Source organism: Mus caroli, chromosome 7 (genome assembly GCF_900094665.2).
Source record: "Mus caroli chromosome 7, CAROLI_EIJ_v1.1, whole genome shotgun sequence".
NCBI lineage: Eukaryota > Metazoa > Chordata > Mammalia > Rodentia > Muridae > Mus > Mus caroli.
The window spans coordinates 47310244-47325965 of record NC_034576.1 but is presented as its reverse complement, the minus strand read 5'-3'; the positions used below and the strand labels follow the sequence as shown (position 1 = coordinate 47325965).

At 48.5% G+C, this 15722-nt stretch overlaps 1 protein-coding gene across 2 annotated transcripts in view; it reads left to right on the top strand.

Annotated features, from left to right (window-relative positions):
• The window catches only part of Snrnp70 (small nuclear ribonucleoprotein U1 subunit 70), a 21264-nt gene extending 7845 nt beyond the window's left edge, over positions 1 to 13419 (top strand). Inside the window, exons 5-10 of one of the 2 annotated variants that reach the window (XM_021167344.2) lie at positions 2956 to 3020; positions 3103 to 3165; positions 6194 to 6275; positions 9256 to 9357; positions 12405 to 12492; positions 12570 to 13419. In XM_021167344.2, the coding sequence (XP_021023003.1) occupies positions 2956 to 3020; positions 3103 to 3165; positions 6194 to 6275; positions 9256 to 9357; positions 12405 to 12492; positions 12570 to 13272 (1103 nt within the window). In that variant the 3' untranslated portion in view covers positions 13273 to 13419. The remainder of the gene's footprint in view (positions 1 to 2955; positions 3021 to 3102; positions 3166 to 6193; positions 6276 to 9255; positions 9358 to 12404; positions 12493 to 12569) is intronic. The other variant, XM_021167345.2, reaches the window with a different exon arrangement.
• Positions 13420 to 15722: the final 2303 nt, after the last annotated feature.

Here is a 15722-nt window from a genome sequence, read left to right as displayed (position 1 = left end):
GACACACCCATTCCAACCAGGTCACACCTATTCCAACAAGGCCACACCTTCAGATGGTGCCACTCCCTGGTCCAAGGATATACAAACCATTACACTTGATAAGTGTCATAAAGCAAGAGGTTCCCTGTCCAGGGCCCTCTTGGCTTAGACAGTGCTTTAGCATTGTGTCTGTCTTGTTCACTTGTCTCCCCAGCCCAAATCCTCTTAAGGAGCTATCTAAAGACAAGTGCTCACTGCTCCCTCCTACCCTCAGCATAATGCTAGTCTCGTTCTGCCGATCCAGGTGTGCCTTGCACCGGTTGAAGAAAGTGGGAGATAGATTCATGACCAGAAATCTATTTAAAAAAAAAAAAGCTGACAAGGAGAAGTTGGGGGCAGGCAGGGACTAGGGAGACCATGGAGTAAGAAGTCAAAAGACTTATCCTCTGAGGTTGAGCCAGCTTGCTCAGATAGTGAGTTCCAGGACAGCCAAGGGGGCTACACAGAGAAACCTTATCTTAAAAAACAAGAAGGGGTGGCAGTGGGGGGACTCATCAACCAAGCAAAACATTGAGTTTGATTGGATTGGAGTTTAAATGTGTGGTGTATTTAAGTATCATTCTGATATAGCTCCAGTTGAGGGATAGTAGATGAAGTTAGAAATTAGTCATTAATTGGTTTCATTTTATTGAAATGTATTGAAAGACCAACATAGCAAGCTCTGAGATGTGACTGAAATTCCCAAGTTGAATTGGGGACTGTAGAGATCAACCAAGTTAAGCCCCATGTTGGTAATTGAAGCAGATTCATTGTACTGTCCAAAATAGAGCAGAGGATGGATCACGTGCAGTAGGGTATCTGTCTGTGCTCACTGACTGTAGAAGCTTGCTGTCCCCTGTCAAAAGACAGCTTCTATTAAAGGAGACTCCCTTTGCTGAGCGCTTGAAGTCCTTCATGTTATGAACTCCTGGTGACTTCTGTGTGCAGCAGGAATGATTATTCCTGTTTGCAAAATGAAAAACAAGTAGGGTTGCCTTGTCGAGTTGTAGAGTATCTTATAAAAAGGGGAAGTTTTGAGATTTCGTGCCAACTAACAGGAAGCCTAGTGAAGTTTTCTAGCTTTGAGGCTTTCTGTGTCTAGTTCTGTGTTAGGGTCCCGACAAACGAGTCCTAAGTTCAACCTTGACACACTTAGGCACTGACCTAAGAGAAAGGAAAAGGGGACCCTAGGATTGAACCCTGCCTAGGGACAATTAGTGGGACAACTCCTGGGATGGGGTCGGCAATGTTGAGGGGCATCTCTTGAGTAGAGGTGCAGTTGAAAGTCTTAATGTCTTGAAGAGCTCTCTTCTGTCACCGTATTAACAGCCATGCCCTTATGATAGAAAGGACCACTATCATGGCTGATTCTTTGGATCAAGTTTGCCTGTTGGTAGTAAAGTCACAACTGATAACTGAAGAAACCTGCAGAATATCAATGCCTGTGATGTGTCCATATGATAAACAATCTGTAACAAGGACCATTTGACTAGACCACTTAAGTATAGGCATTGCTTTGGCTGCCAATGGGAGGCAAAAGAAATAGTCCTACTTTCTGGCTCAAAGACCTTAGGCATACCTGATATTCTTCTAAATTGCTATGATCTTGAGAAAGGCCAAGATCTTTATTTTACTTTTTTTTTTTTTAAATATTTATTTATTTATTATATGTAAGTACACTGTAGCTGTCTTCAGACATTCCAGAAGAGGGCGCCAGATCTCGTTGCGGATGGTTGTGAGCCACCATGTGGTTGCTGGGATTTGAACTCTGGACCTTCGGAAGAGCAGTCGGGTGCTCTTACCCACTGAGCTATCTCACCAGCCCTTATTTTACTTTTTTAAAGATTTATTTATGTACACTAGAAGAGGGTATCAGATTCCATTACAGGTGGTTGTGAACCACCATGTAGTTGCTGGGCATTGAACTCAGGACCTCTGGAAGAGCAGCTAACTGCTGAGCCATCTCTTTAGCTTCCCCTGGGTGCCCCTCCCCCCCTTATTTTAAATTTTTCAGCATTCCTTTCTGTAGCTCAGGCTGGCCTCAAAAACTTAGCATTCGCCTTTTTCCCACTTAAACTTTTTCTATCTCTTCTATGATCTCTTTTATTTGCCCCTTGCAGCTATATTCTAAGGATTGAATGAATGAGAGAGCCAGGACGGCTAATAAGATGGGCACAGAATGTGTAGCACTGGGGTATAGCTTCCAGTACTCCCACACCCCATTAGGATTGCTTAATAGATTCTTGGTCTTTTTCTGAAGACTTCATTCTTGGTGTGCAAAGGAACAGGGCTTTGGGAGGTCTCTATACCAGTTGATCTTGGTCATTTGCTTTTAGCACTAGCCCAGGGTCCCTGCTTGAGACTATAGGGTATGGAAGAGAAAACGTATCCTTAACTGTCTGCCTTCCTTTTGAGACAGGCTTTCACTATGTAGCCCAAGCTCTGTTCTGCCTCCTTAGTACATGGGCCATCACACCCCACCTATCCTAGACTCTGAGGTCTGAGACTGTTTGCTATCAGGCTTCTCCCTGTGCTTTGGTTTCAGTCAGTTTGCCACAAGCTATCTCAAGTCATCCCTCCAGAGAGATTGCAGGGACTCAGTTTCTGCTACGTTCACCTTGCACTGCATATGGCTAGACAAAGTATATAGTTCTGAAGTGGCTTTTAGGTTTGTCACAGCCATCTGTTTGATGTCATTTTTATCAGAGCAGCCTGTTGTTGTCATCTGTCAATCACTCTAGAAAAAGCCATTGAACTTTAGTGAAACCAGACCTGAAACCGGACATGTACTCACGCTTACTAAGTCACTGAGCTTTTGGGTGGGGGTGGGGCGGCACTAGGTTCCATCCATCTTCATGTACTCAGCCTCTTCCCATCACTCCTCCACCCAAAATTGTGAGCACTGTCTACTTTAAAGATTTTCTTCTCCTTGTGCAGGGGACCCTCACAATGATCCCAATGCTCAGGGCGATGCCTTCAAGACTCTGTTCGTAGCCAGAGTGGTGAGTACTCAGTTCCTGTCCTCAGTGGTTCAGGGGCTTTAGAACAGTGTGCTTTCATTTAACTCAGCTTTATGTCTTGTAGAACTATGACACAACAGAATCTAAGCTTCGGAGAGAGTTTGAGGTGTATGGACCCATCAAAAGAGTAAGTGTGTCCAGCTGGAGAGTTGACTTGGGGGTACTTGGAGACGGGAACAGTAGCCTAAGGAGAGAAAGAATGCTGGGTCCCCATCCCAGGGAAGGGTCACATCTGGGCCTGGGTTTATTTCCTTTAGTCTAGCTTTAATGTCAGAAGTAGCATTGGAACTGGTGAGTCCTTGTGGATTTAAAACATGGGTTTGCAAGGTTCAGCTTGCTGTAGGTTGGTATGTGTGCAGTCAGTCAGGCCCACTAAGGGTAGGTTGTGTTTGGGTACTTGATCAGTTGGTTGAATTTTTTTTTTTTTTTAATAATTTGTTCTTGTCTAAAACTTAGTGCAAATTATTGCCCAAGACCTCCTAAATTAGTTATTTCTTTCTATTCTGCCCCCAGGACTAGGGCTTAAGCCCAGGGTAGATGTATATATGCTAAGCAGGCATTTTATGTGAAACTATATCCCCAGTTCTATTATTGCTGCTTTATAGATTTAAAGATTCTTTGTTTTATGTATGTGAGTGTCCTTTGCCTGCATGCATCTAAATGTATTACTACACTGGTGCCTGGTGCACAAGGAATCCAAAATAGGTTGCTAAATCGCCTGGAACAGGGGTTACACAGGATTGATTGTAAGCTACCATGTGGGTGAGGGGAAGCAAGCCCATGTCCACTGCAAGAGTATCAAGTGCTCTTAACCACTGACCCATTTCTTTAGAAATTTGTTTTAAATTGAAGGTTTCTTTTATGTTCCTGACAGCCTATTTGTATGTGTAGTCCCATGAGTACAGTGTCTTTGGAGGCCAGAAAGGGGCATTGGATCCCCTGGATCTGGAATTACATATGACTGTGAGCTGCCATGTAGATGTTAGGAACTGAACTTGGGTCCTCTGCACTGCCTTATTGATTACATTGGGAAGGAGGATAGGATTGGCATGTGTGGAGCAATCTGTAAAAAGGATTTTCTTCCTGGGTATGAGTCCTAGAGATCCAACTTGGCCATTTCACTGGCTCTTATCTTTTAAGATTGTCCCACACAGTTCAGGCTGGCCTTGAGTTCATCATATAGAGGATGGCCTTAAATTTTGATGTTTTAGGGATTGAATACAGGGCTTCATGTGTGTTGGGTTATCATTCTACCAACTAAGCCACATTCCCTAGCCCTTCACAGATTTTTTTTTCCCCATTTATTTAAGACAGGTACTGACTATTCCAAATAGGCCTCTTTTTTTCCCTTTTCTTTTTTCCTTTTTTTTTTTTTTTTTTTTTTTTTTTTTTTTTTTTGGTTTAAGATTTACTTGTGTGTGTTTTGCTTGTATGTGTGCATACCAAGTGCACAGAGTGCCCTCCCTCCCTCCGTCTGGAACTGTAGTTCTATATAGTAGTCTATATAGACTATTTAGCCGTCCTGTGGATGGTAGAAATGGAACTTGGATTGCAGCAAGAGCAGCAAGTGCTCTTAGCCCCAGGAGCCATTTATCCAGCTCCTCCCAGTTTTACTTTGAAATGTGTTGCTGAATTCTCCAAACTGGCGTTGAACTTACTGATAGTTAAGGAAAACTTGTTAGTTTTCATGTAATCTGCTATAAAGGTAGGCACCTGTGACAGGATGTGGCCCTGAGTCTGAGGTACTTGCTTCTGACCCTTTGCTGCCAGAATACATTCCTTTAATCCCAGCACTCAGGAACTTAGAGGCAGGTGCAGCTCTTTTGAGTTCTAGGCCAGCTTGGTCTACATACCAAGTTGAGACTAACCAAGGTTAGTCAAATCTGTCTCCAGTGGGGGTTGGGGAGGTTGGGGAGCGGTCTCGAGCTATGGGACACAGGAGGAGCAGAAGGGAACTAGGAAAAGACACTAATGGTTATCCAGTGCCAGATGGTCAGCCCTGAAAACATAGTCGTGGACTGAGCAAGTTGTATTTAGGGATGCACAGTCACACGTCTGTACCAACAGTTAAAAATTAAAAAGAAGCAATGAATTTGAAAGAGCATGAGAGGGTTTGGAGGGAGAAAATAAAGTAATTATAATCTCAAGAAATTATTTAGATAGGAAATACTGGACAGAATAAAAGAAATAAAAGGAAACATGCTAACTTTAAATATGGTGGTTCATAGCTGTAATCCTCGCCCTGGAGAGACTGAGTCAGTAACATTTGTATAAGGTTAAGACTAGCCAGGGCCACAGATAGGTTTGTACGAAAAAGCAAGAAGGATAGTTGCTGAGCAAAGTTTTGGCATAAAACGTAACTGCTCTGTGTCTTATTTTCCTCTGCTGGGAGACAAAGACGGACACAAGCTGCTTAGCCTGGGGCCTGCTTAGCCTGGGGCAAGGAATTGGCTGGGTTGTCTGACCTTTTCCTGAATCCTGGGTCTCAGGAAATGTTGCCTCCTACTCCCCAAAGCCCAGTGGAACCTGGCTCTGTCATATCAGCTTGGAATCTCAGCTGGCTTTTGAAGAGTTCAGGTTGTAGAGTTAAAGTCCTAGGGTTCCTGAGCAAGCTTAAGATCATGTCCATCCAAGTGTGGGCAGATAGTGATGTGCATAGAAGGCCAGTCAGTCATTCCTTGGTAGCCCAAGCAAATAGTGTTATCTCCCAGAAATCTTAGTGTTATGCTCTACCTCCCATGTCCCAGCATTTCTTTGTGAATCCTGTTTCTCAGTGCTTAAGCCTCTGTGTCCCTGACATATGGAGAGAGGGCTCAGAAGCTTCATCCTGGCCTTGTATGGCCTATTTGGTCACAGGCTCCCTCATCCCTGCCTTGTAGCCTCCTCTGGGGATATCCACCATCAGAATGCTCAGTTTCCATAGAGCTGTATCCATAGCCTTCTCCATCCTAGCCTGCTTTGCAGAATGCTGGATCTCCCACATATTGCCTCTGTGCCCCTCTGGTTTCCACTGGACTCTGGCTTTTACTAGAGTGAGAGTCCCTTGGGACGTTTGAAGGATAACAGTCCAAGGCCTGTGTTAATAAGTTATGTTACAGGGTGGGTGGGGCAGCCCTGTAACTTGTGGAGCTGACTGCCTCCTGCCTACCCTGCAGATCCACATGGTATACAGTAAACGCTCTGGAAAACCCCGTGGTTATGCCTTCATCGAGTATGAGCATGAACGAGACATGCACTGTGAGTACTGTGCCTCTGCCCTTCCTTCTGACCCTCTACCTCTGCTTCCCGGCCTCACCCCCTGACGTCTGTTCCCTCCCCTGCCATACCTGACTTTAGCATTGTCTCTTCTCCCTCTGTTTCTGATATATCTTTTTTTTATATATTTATATATGTGTTTTTTAAAAATCAAAAACAAATCCCCCACAACGTGTGTGTGAGCCCAGGGAGGTAAGTGTCACACGTTGAACCTCAGGGGCCAGGAGGGCACTGGGTAGGGTATGGGGCCAGCTGGAGGTGGGGGGAGGGGTCGGATTTGGGGGAGCTTCTCCCCATTAGGCCCCCACCTCCAGTGGGGGCCACTAGGTTGGAGTGAGCTGGCCTTTGAACCAGCCCTCTCTTCCCCCCCAGTAGAACTGGGCTGGGCCACCCGACCCTCCACCTCCCCACTCCAACCCCCACCCAGTCCTCATCAAGCAGTGAAATGGTGGGCATGTTTAGCACCCACCCCCACAGCTACAAAGCCCCATTGAGGCTATGCGGCGTCCATTTGGGTAGGGCTGGGTGGGTGGGGGTGGGCAGGGCTGCGGCGTGTCCAGGGGCCGCCGTATTAATTGACTGTTCTTATTGTCACTGCAGCCACCACGCAGCTGGCTTGCAGCTGATGCTTACGCTCCCCTTACAACACCTCAGTGTATGGTTGGTATAAGGGTTTGTATCATGGGTAAGATCACAGCACCGCACACCAGCCCAGCTTAGCCAGGCAGCTTAGGAACAGTGAGGCTTCCCCTCCCACCCTAGTCACCTTTCAGTATCCCTTCACCCACAGCCCTCTCCTCATTTGGGTGCCCTCTGCCCCTCTTGCCCCCATCCACATGCTCTCTGGTAATCTCGCTGATCCCAAGGGGAAGGGTGGACCTCGATGGGAAAGGCATTTGTCTCCATCTATAGTCGGGCTCCACCCAGCCTCTGACACCTGGGTCATATTGGCAATCCTAAAGCTGGGGTGTCCTGGGACCAGGGCTCTATGTGGAGCCCTTTAGCCCAACCCTCCCTGCCCTATGACTTCTGTGGAGTTGTCACCATAGTGGTCTTGGAAAGTCTCTGGTTTCTAGCTTGGGGTAATGTGTCCCTCCTGTCTTCCTTGGTGTGGTGGGAGTCTCCTCAGAAGGCAGCTGTGATGTCCAGTGCCTGAGCTCCCCAAATGCATGGATTGGGATTCAGGGTATGGGAGGGGTGGAGCAGGCTTTAAAACAACTAAAGGTGTGGCAGTTTTTACTAAATCTGCACAGAGGTGGAAGAGAGGGAAAGAGAGAGAGAGAAGCCTAGACTGACACAATTACTTGGTCTTGCTGTTTTCTGGGTTGGACCTCTCCTGGGGTTTGGGATGGGGAACCTGAGCAGGGTTCCTGTATTGACTGACCCTCTCAAGCTGTTCTGGGGTTAGGGGCCGATCGGCCCCTCCTGGAGCATGGGGAGCATTCTTTTGTATCCCAGGTGTATCCCCTGTGTACTGGCCTCAGGCCTGTTGCCACTAGTGGGAGGGCATATGGATCCAGGTGGAAAACCTGACCCCAGGACTGAGTGCTGGGCCTGTACCTAGTGGAGTGTAACTGAGGCAGTGGGGAGCAGTAGGTGCTTTTGAGGCCTTGAGGCCCACTGTTTAGGTTGGGCAGGATAGATAGATCCAGGTCTCCCAGCCCGGGCGCAAACATTCCTCTGACATTCAGAGGCTCCCTTTTTTCCTTCATCCACCTGTCTCTAGATGATGTGGGAAATGTAGTGTCTTCCTCTCAGGGTTCCCTGTAGCTTTAGTTGCCCCAATGGTGGTGGGTGTGGGGTTGTGTGAGTGTTCAGGTAAGCTTGGGGTCTCCAGGTAAGCAGTCCCGTGTCCCAACCCCCACCCCACCCCCGGGAAGCCCGCCTCCTCGCCAGGCCCCCAGGAGTTGCCGGCCCCCCCCATCCCGCTCGGTTTGGACACCCGCAAGGCCGGCATCGGTAAATGGCACCTTTTTCTCTTCCTCTGGTTGTTATTGGGGGGGAGTGGGCAGGGGTGGGGTAGGGTATTGTGGTTGGTGAGCACAGCCCCTTAAGCCAGGGCTGGGACCTGGACAGGACTTTTTGGCCTTCTTAATATCCCTGCCTGATCACAGGCCTGGGCTCTGGGCCTTCCCACTATGTCTTATGCTCCTCAACTTCCCTGAGGGTTCAGCCAGGGCTGCATGCCCTGCTGGCCATTGACCTCGGCTTGGAGGACAGAGCTGGCCAGGCTAGGTGGTGGCAGGGTCAGTCGGCTCAGGTAAGGCAGGGATTTTGAGTAGCACGGTACATGTCCCTTTGAGTCCAGCCAGGGTCCTTGGAGGTCCCTGGGGAGCTCAGCACCCACCTATATCCCTGCCAGTTCCTGAAGGTCTTTCCACTCCTGTTCATTTCTGTTCTGACGTCTGTTTCCTCACACTGACCTCCCCTATAAAAACACACAGAAAAACAAAAACAAAAAACAAAAAATAATCTGGTGTGGTCTGGATGTGGTGGGGCCCAGTGGGCCTCCTGCCTCAGCATGGTGTCTAGGGTGCATGCCTGGGTGTGGAGGAGCCTAGCCAGCCTCCTGCCCAGCATGGTGTCTAGGGTGCATGCCTGGGTGTGGAGGAGCCCTCCCCACAGCAGAGGCCAGCATTCAGCTAACCTCCAGTTTCTTTGCAGCAACTTTGGCCGCCCTGGCAGGAGGGGGCTGCTCCATCATGTGAAAGCTGGGGGCGGCCAGAGTAAATGTTTTACCCCCCCAATAGCACTTGGGGGTGCCAAAAAGGAATGAAGCACCAGATGGAGCAGGCCCTTCAGGGTGGGGAGAGGGCTGTCTGGCTGTGGTTGCCTGGCTGACTGGTGGGAGTGTGAGTGTATGTGTGCAGATGGGGTTTGAGGGGCAGGGATGCTGTTGTATGGAGCCTTGTCTGACTAGAGGACCTTCTGGGGAATTCCCCCTCCCCCACATCTGTTGCAGCCGCTTACAAGCACGCAGATGGCAAGAAGATAGATGGCAGGAGGGTCCTCGTGGATGTGGAGAGGGGCCGGACTGTGAAGGGCTGGAGGCCCCGGCGGCTAGGTGAGTGCAGTATTCCCTCTGGGTGCCTGGGCCTGTGATTAGAGATTATTCTTCCTTCAGTCTCCCCAACCCATACGCCTGTTCCTCTCCATTTCCAGCTTGTCTTCTCATCATCTTCATGGCTTTGGACACTGGTGCACACAGACACCTACACATGAGCACCCAAGCATACCCTGGTCTTTCCTGCATGAGTGATTGACCAGCAGCAGCTCTTGTGCAGTGTGGGTAACTTCAGCACTGACCTCAGCCACCTTATGCCCATATACTTGGTATCATGGGCTGGGTTGGAGGGTATCACTGGCTCTAGCTTTGCTCTTGTTCTCACTGAATGGCTTCTTCATTCACTCTCTAGCTGAGTCACCAGCCCAATTCCTGGCTTCACATCTGAAGCAAGAAAGCAGCAGCCTGTGCTCTGACCTTGCATCTGACCCTCATGGCCTTTCTGGTGGTTGTGGGCTATCTCCATGGGGGTTGTTGTGGCAAGTCTTGAAATATATCTGAGGGTCTTAACGCATAAGGAATAGAGGTGCCTACAATGCCAGGCTCTTGTTTCAGTCCCATGATTGTGATATCAATAGATCCTCACCAAGACCTTGAGACTGGACTTGGAGAGTTTGCTGCTCACTCTGTCGACAGGTGTCACTCTCTGAGCTATTTGCTGATGCCTCAAATTCGGCCCTGGCTGGGTTTAGGTCTTTTGTGTGAGTAGTTTTTCACTCTGTCTTAGGCAGTGTTGCCTGGCTCTGCTTGCACCTGTGCACCTGTGCAGAGGTGACCTACCATCCCAACCCCAGGGACCTCCAGGTCTGTTTTTTATTCTTTAAAAAGGTGGATTCTTTAGGCTGACTGCTGTGCTGAGTGAAGTCTCAGAGACAAGGCAGTGGTTGTGGTTTCAGATTTGTTGATATGAATACAGCAAGGCGTGAGCCCTCTTCACTCTGTGGACAGACACTTTAGCCTAGGTGAGACTTTGGGCAGCATTTTCGCCCATGTGCATAATGGTATTTGTTACTATTTGTGTGAGGATCTGAGACATGGTCTTAGTTGTGAAGCTCAGGGTAGCCTCAGACTCATGGTGATCCTCCTGCCTCAGCCTTTAATGAACAAGATGTTTGTTTTATCTCAGTTTCTGAGGTTTCAGACTGGGTTAACTATCTCTGTTGCTTTTAGACTTGTGACAGTTAGATATGAAGAGTGATGGAGGGAAGGAGTCTACTTAGGGTGCAGGAAGTGAGTGTTTATTTTGAAAACTGTTGACATTGTAGCTGTCTTTGGTCACATTGTGGGTTCTTTTTTCAACCCTATTCTTCCACCCTTTCATCTCTGTAACACATAAGAGAGGAGTGGAAACAGAGCCCTGAATACTATCGATTGAAAAGGAGACTACCTGCTGATCAGGGGCATTGACTTCCTTGGGGCAAGTTTGATCTTCACCGTTAGGATGTGTAATTTCTTCTTGTTGTCTCTTATTTGTACCTGACTACTTAACAAACCAACAACCTACCCTCTTGCACATCCAGGGTACATAGACCCTCTGAAAAGTTCTCAGAATTCCAAATGTCACACAATCACAGTAACTGTCCGCAGCTGGCAAAACCATGCCTCTTATAGATCATGAGGCAAACCCGCTGATTCAAAGCAGTCCCATATGCCCACACCTGGGATCAAAACATAAACATGTTCTTATAATATTTCTGTGGGTTTTTTGGTTTTTGTTTTTTTTCGAGATAGGGTTTCTCTATGTAGCCTGGCTGTCCTGGAACTCACTCTGTAGACCAGGCTGGCCTCGAAATCAGAAATCCGCCTGCCTCTGCCTCCCGAGTGCTGGGATTAAAGGCATGCGCCACCACTGCGCGGCTGTTTCCTGTTTGTTTGTTTGTTTGTTTGTTTTTTTAAGCAACCCAAATTACAGAATTCTCACTATAGACATTTTCTTGTATTGATGATGGCCTAGCCCATTGTTAGGCTGTGATCCAGCAGCTGGAAGTCTGGGTCCTGCTTTGCAGTAGTCCACCCTGTTATCTATACCTAGTTTAACAGCCTAGCATGTGGCTGATCTCTTTTCTTTGCCTGTGCTCCTGTGTGAAACACAGCCCCACCGCACTAGACCTTCAGGTGGATGGTGCAGGAAACCACCACAAGCACATGGGATTCTGAGCCATGACCCTTCCCTGCCAAGTCACTGGGGCAAGTGGCTCCTTAGTAGATCCCTGTCTGAAAGATAAGACTGTCACCTGCTCCCTTGTGCTATTGGTTGGGTGAAAATCGCCTTTCTAGACCATGCATTGAATCTGCAAGTTTGAAGTACTCGTGGCACGCCAGAGTCTGGGGAGGTGTGGTAGTGCTTTCTTTGAACAGTTGGGGAGGGGCTGATGGCCTCTAACAGTTCAGTGGAGCGTGCTATAGTGTGATGAGCAGGGCAGGGTCTGAGTTGGTGCTTCGAGACTGACAGGGAAGTAGAAGGTACAGAGACAAGGAAGGTGAGCTTACTCCTCAGAAGGTAAATGTTACATGGTTAAGGTAGGGAGCAAGAGGCAGCTGAGAAGGCTGGAAATGTAGTGTACCCTGGGAATCTAGGTGTGGCAGGTCTTCCAACTTTTCTGGGTTTGTTTTGCTTCGTCTCACCACGTAGTGTTGGCTGACCTGAAACTCACTGTGGGCCAGGCTGCCTCTGCCTCCAAAGTATGGGATTAAAGGGGTATAATCCCAACCTAGCTTCTTTCAGCTTTTCAATGAGTTCACACTTTGGACTTTATGCTCAAAGTACAAATTGGTAGTAGACTAGCCTAAAACCTCAAGCCTCAGGTAAGATGGACAGCTTGGGATGTCAGAAGGTTCTTGTTGGGGTGTCCTCAGCTCTAGCACTTTGTAAAAGTCTTGCTGGATAACATGGCTGTCTTACAACCAGTGGACATGGAAGTGATTGGCAGGAGATTATACCCCATGGCAGTTAGTAGAGGTGCTTGTTTTTTTGTCAGCTGCATAGGCCCCTTTAAGATTTTCCCCTTTGTACTGTTTCCACTGACCTTGTGTTCCTTTGCCCATAGGAGGTGGCCTTGGTGGTACCAGAAGAGGTGGGGCAGATGTGAATATCAGGCATTCCGGCCGAGATGACACTTCCCGATATGATGAGAGGTAAGATTGGGCATCTGGTTTCTTGGGATAGGGCAGTCACAAGGGGTGCCCTGCCACACAGTGCTAACCTCATATAGGCCGGGCCCCTCCCCGCTTCCACACAGAGACCGGGACCGGGACCGCGAGCGGGAGCGCAGAGAAAGAAGCCGAGAACGAGACAAGGAGAGAGAAAGGAGACGCTCCCGCTCTCGGGACCGGAGGAGGCGCTCCCGGAGTCGAGACAAGGATGAGCGGCGACGGTCCAGGGAGCGTAGCAAGGACAAGGACCGAGACCGAAAGCGACGAAGCAGTCGGAGCCGGGAGCGAGCACGCAGGGAACGGGAGCGAAAAGAGGAGCTTCGAGGTGGTGGTGGCGGTGGCAGCGGTGGTGGTGGTGGTGGTGGTGGTGGTGGTGGCGGCGGCGGCGGCGGCGACATGGCTGAACCCTCTGAGGCTGGTGATGGAGCTCCTGATGATGGGCCTCCTGGAGAGCTTGGCCCTGAAGGCCCTGATGGCCCAGAGGAGAAGGGCAGGGATCGAGACCGGGAGAGGCGACGTAGTCACCGGAGTGAGAGGGAACGTCGTCGGGACCGAGACCGTGATCGGGATCGAGAGCACAAGCGTGGGGAGCGGGGCAGTGAGCGGGGCAGGGATGAGGCCCGGGGTGGGGGTGGCAGCGGTCAGGACAATGGGCTGGAAGGGCTAGGTAATGATGGTCGAGACATGTACATGGAGGCAGAGGGTGGTGATGGGTACATGGCCCCAGAGAATGGATATCTGATGGAGGCAGCGCCCGAATGAAGAGGCCTGTTGTGGACATGCTCCTAATCTTGCTGTCTGCCTTCCTAGCCTTTTCCACCTTGGCTTGCCTCTGAGGGTAGATTTTTTTTTTTTTTGGTTCCGGTCCCTTGGATTTAAAAATAAAATTAATTTTCTGTTGATAGTGGGCATGTGATGTCTTACTGCACTTGCTGTCTTTCCAAAAGGTCACTTCCTACTGCTCAACCCCCTTTGGTGTAGTGCATGTGTTATAACCTGAGGTAGAGGCTGTTCTCCAGGCACTGTAGCTGCTTTAAGTGAGAGGGAAGCCCTGGCTCTCATAACAGGCTGCATCTTTAAGTGAGAGAACAGCAGGCAAAGAGGCAGGATGCCAGCCATCAACAGTTGATACCCACACATTTCTGGATGGAAGGCAGCTGGGAGAGCTTTGAGTATGGTGGGCCCTGAGGAAGCTGGGGCCAGCCTGGCACAGTCCTGAAGAAAGGCTGAAGGTAGTCCCATTGAGGGCTGACTGATAGTACTCCAGTCTTCTGCTTAAGGCTTATAAGTCTTTACATATAACCAAGGACAGATACCACCAGAGAGCTGAGAATCTACATCATGAGAGCACAGATAGCTGGTCCTGAAAGGGAACTTCACTCATTCCTGTGTTTGCCACATTTGCAGGTAGGCTTATGGTTTTGCTAAGAGCATCTTGCTGTAGAAAGCTTGGGGCAACGAAAACTTGTGACAGGCATTAGAGACAGGGAAGACACAGCCGCCTTTACTGAGGAATTGATGTTTAACATTACCTTCACATGCCACATTTGACGTCTGTCTCCAACTGCTAGTGCCGTTTGGATAGATTTAAGAGGTAGGACTGGGAGGAAATAGCTCATTAGGGGATGGTTAGTGGGTGAGTTGTGCTGTTGCTTCTCATGTGATGAGAAGCAATGCCACAGGTTCCTGGGGCCAAGTAGCTCAGAAATGATGAATGAGGATGAAGCTATCCTTAAGTTGTCAAATGTATGCCAAGTATATGGTCTTTTCTGAGGAGATAATTTTAAAAAGGTCTGTTGAATACAGACTGGAAACTAATAAACCAAATGGCCAAGTCCTGCTTAGTGAACAGATTCATTGGGATTGCTTTCTTTTGGGGGGATGGGGGAGCTGTTTTTGTTTATTTGGTTGTTTTGGGGTTTGATGACAGTTTCTCTCTGTAGCCCTCGATGTCCTGGAACCCACTCTCTAGACAGGCTGGCCTTGATTTTGTGCAGGTAGTGACTCTCAGTCGAAGTCTAGTGACCCTACTTTGGGGAATATCAATCCTGTGTTCCTTCCCCTCCCAATTAGAACCATCATACTGTTTGCCTTCAAGATGGGTACTTTTCTCTCTCTCTCTCTCTGTCTCTCTGTCTGTCTCTCTCTGTCTGTCTGTCTCTCTCATATATATATATATATTTATATATATTTGTACCCTGTGCTCTTCAGACACTCCAGAAGAGGCTATAGGAGCCCATTACAGATGGTTGTGAGCCACCATGTGGTTGCTGTGAATTGAATTCAGGACCTCTGCAAGAGCAGTCGGTGCTCTTTTTAACTGCCGAGCCATCTCTCCAGTCCGCTTATTCTTATTAGTGAGAGATAGTCACTGTATTCACATCCTTGAAAAAATTACAAACTGTTGAGGCCTGTCCCTGCCCCTGAGCTGCTCTGTGTGGTCATGAGAGCACCAAGGACCACATTAGGATGAAAAGTGGTGAGATCTAAGCAACCACACTATTCTGGGGGAGTGCCTCCCACCCACTTCCGGGGTGGCCACTAGGAGACAGACCAGGCTAGGAAGATAAAAACAGGATTTAGGCCATCAGTATTCAGCCTCTATTCAAAAGTTACTAGTCATGCTAGGAAGGTGACTTGTTCCGGGATGCAAGGAGAACAGTGCATTGAGGTAAAGCTAAAGCAAAAGGACAGCATAAAGAATTATCAAGTCTGAGGTTGACAGTTTAAGTTGTTTTTGTTTTTGTGACCATTTCTTTGTAGACCTGGCTGTCTAGAAACTCATGTAGAGCAGTCTGGCCTCACAGATCCACCTGTCCCTGCTTCCACCTCTTGAGTACTGGGGTTAAAGTTACATGCTACCACACCCAGCCCTGAGGAATAACTTAGTAGGTGAGTGGCATAGGCAGATCTGAGTTCTAAGCCAGCCTTGTCTCTATAGTGAGTTCTAGAACATCCAAACCTACATAGAGAAACCCTGTCTCAGATAATTTAGTAGATGAATTTAGGAGGGTTTTAGTGCTGAGAAGGGACACCATTACTACAGCCACTCTTTTTTTTTTTTTTAAGAATTACAAAAAAGAAAAAGCCGGTCGTGGTGGCGCACACCTTTAATCTCAGCACTCGGGAGGCAGAGGCAGGCGGATTTCTGAGTTTGAGGCCAGTCTGGTCTACAAAGTGAGTTCCAGGACAGCCAGGGCTACACAGAGAAA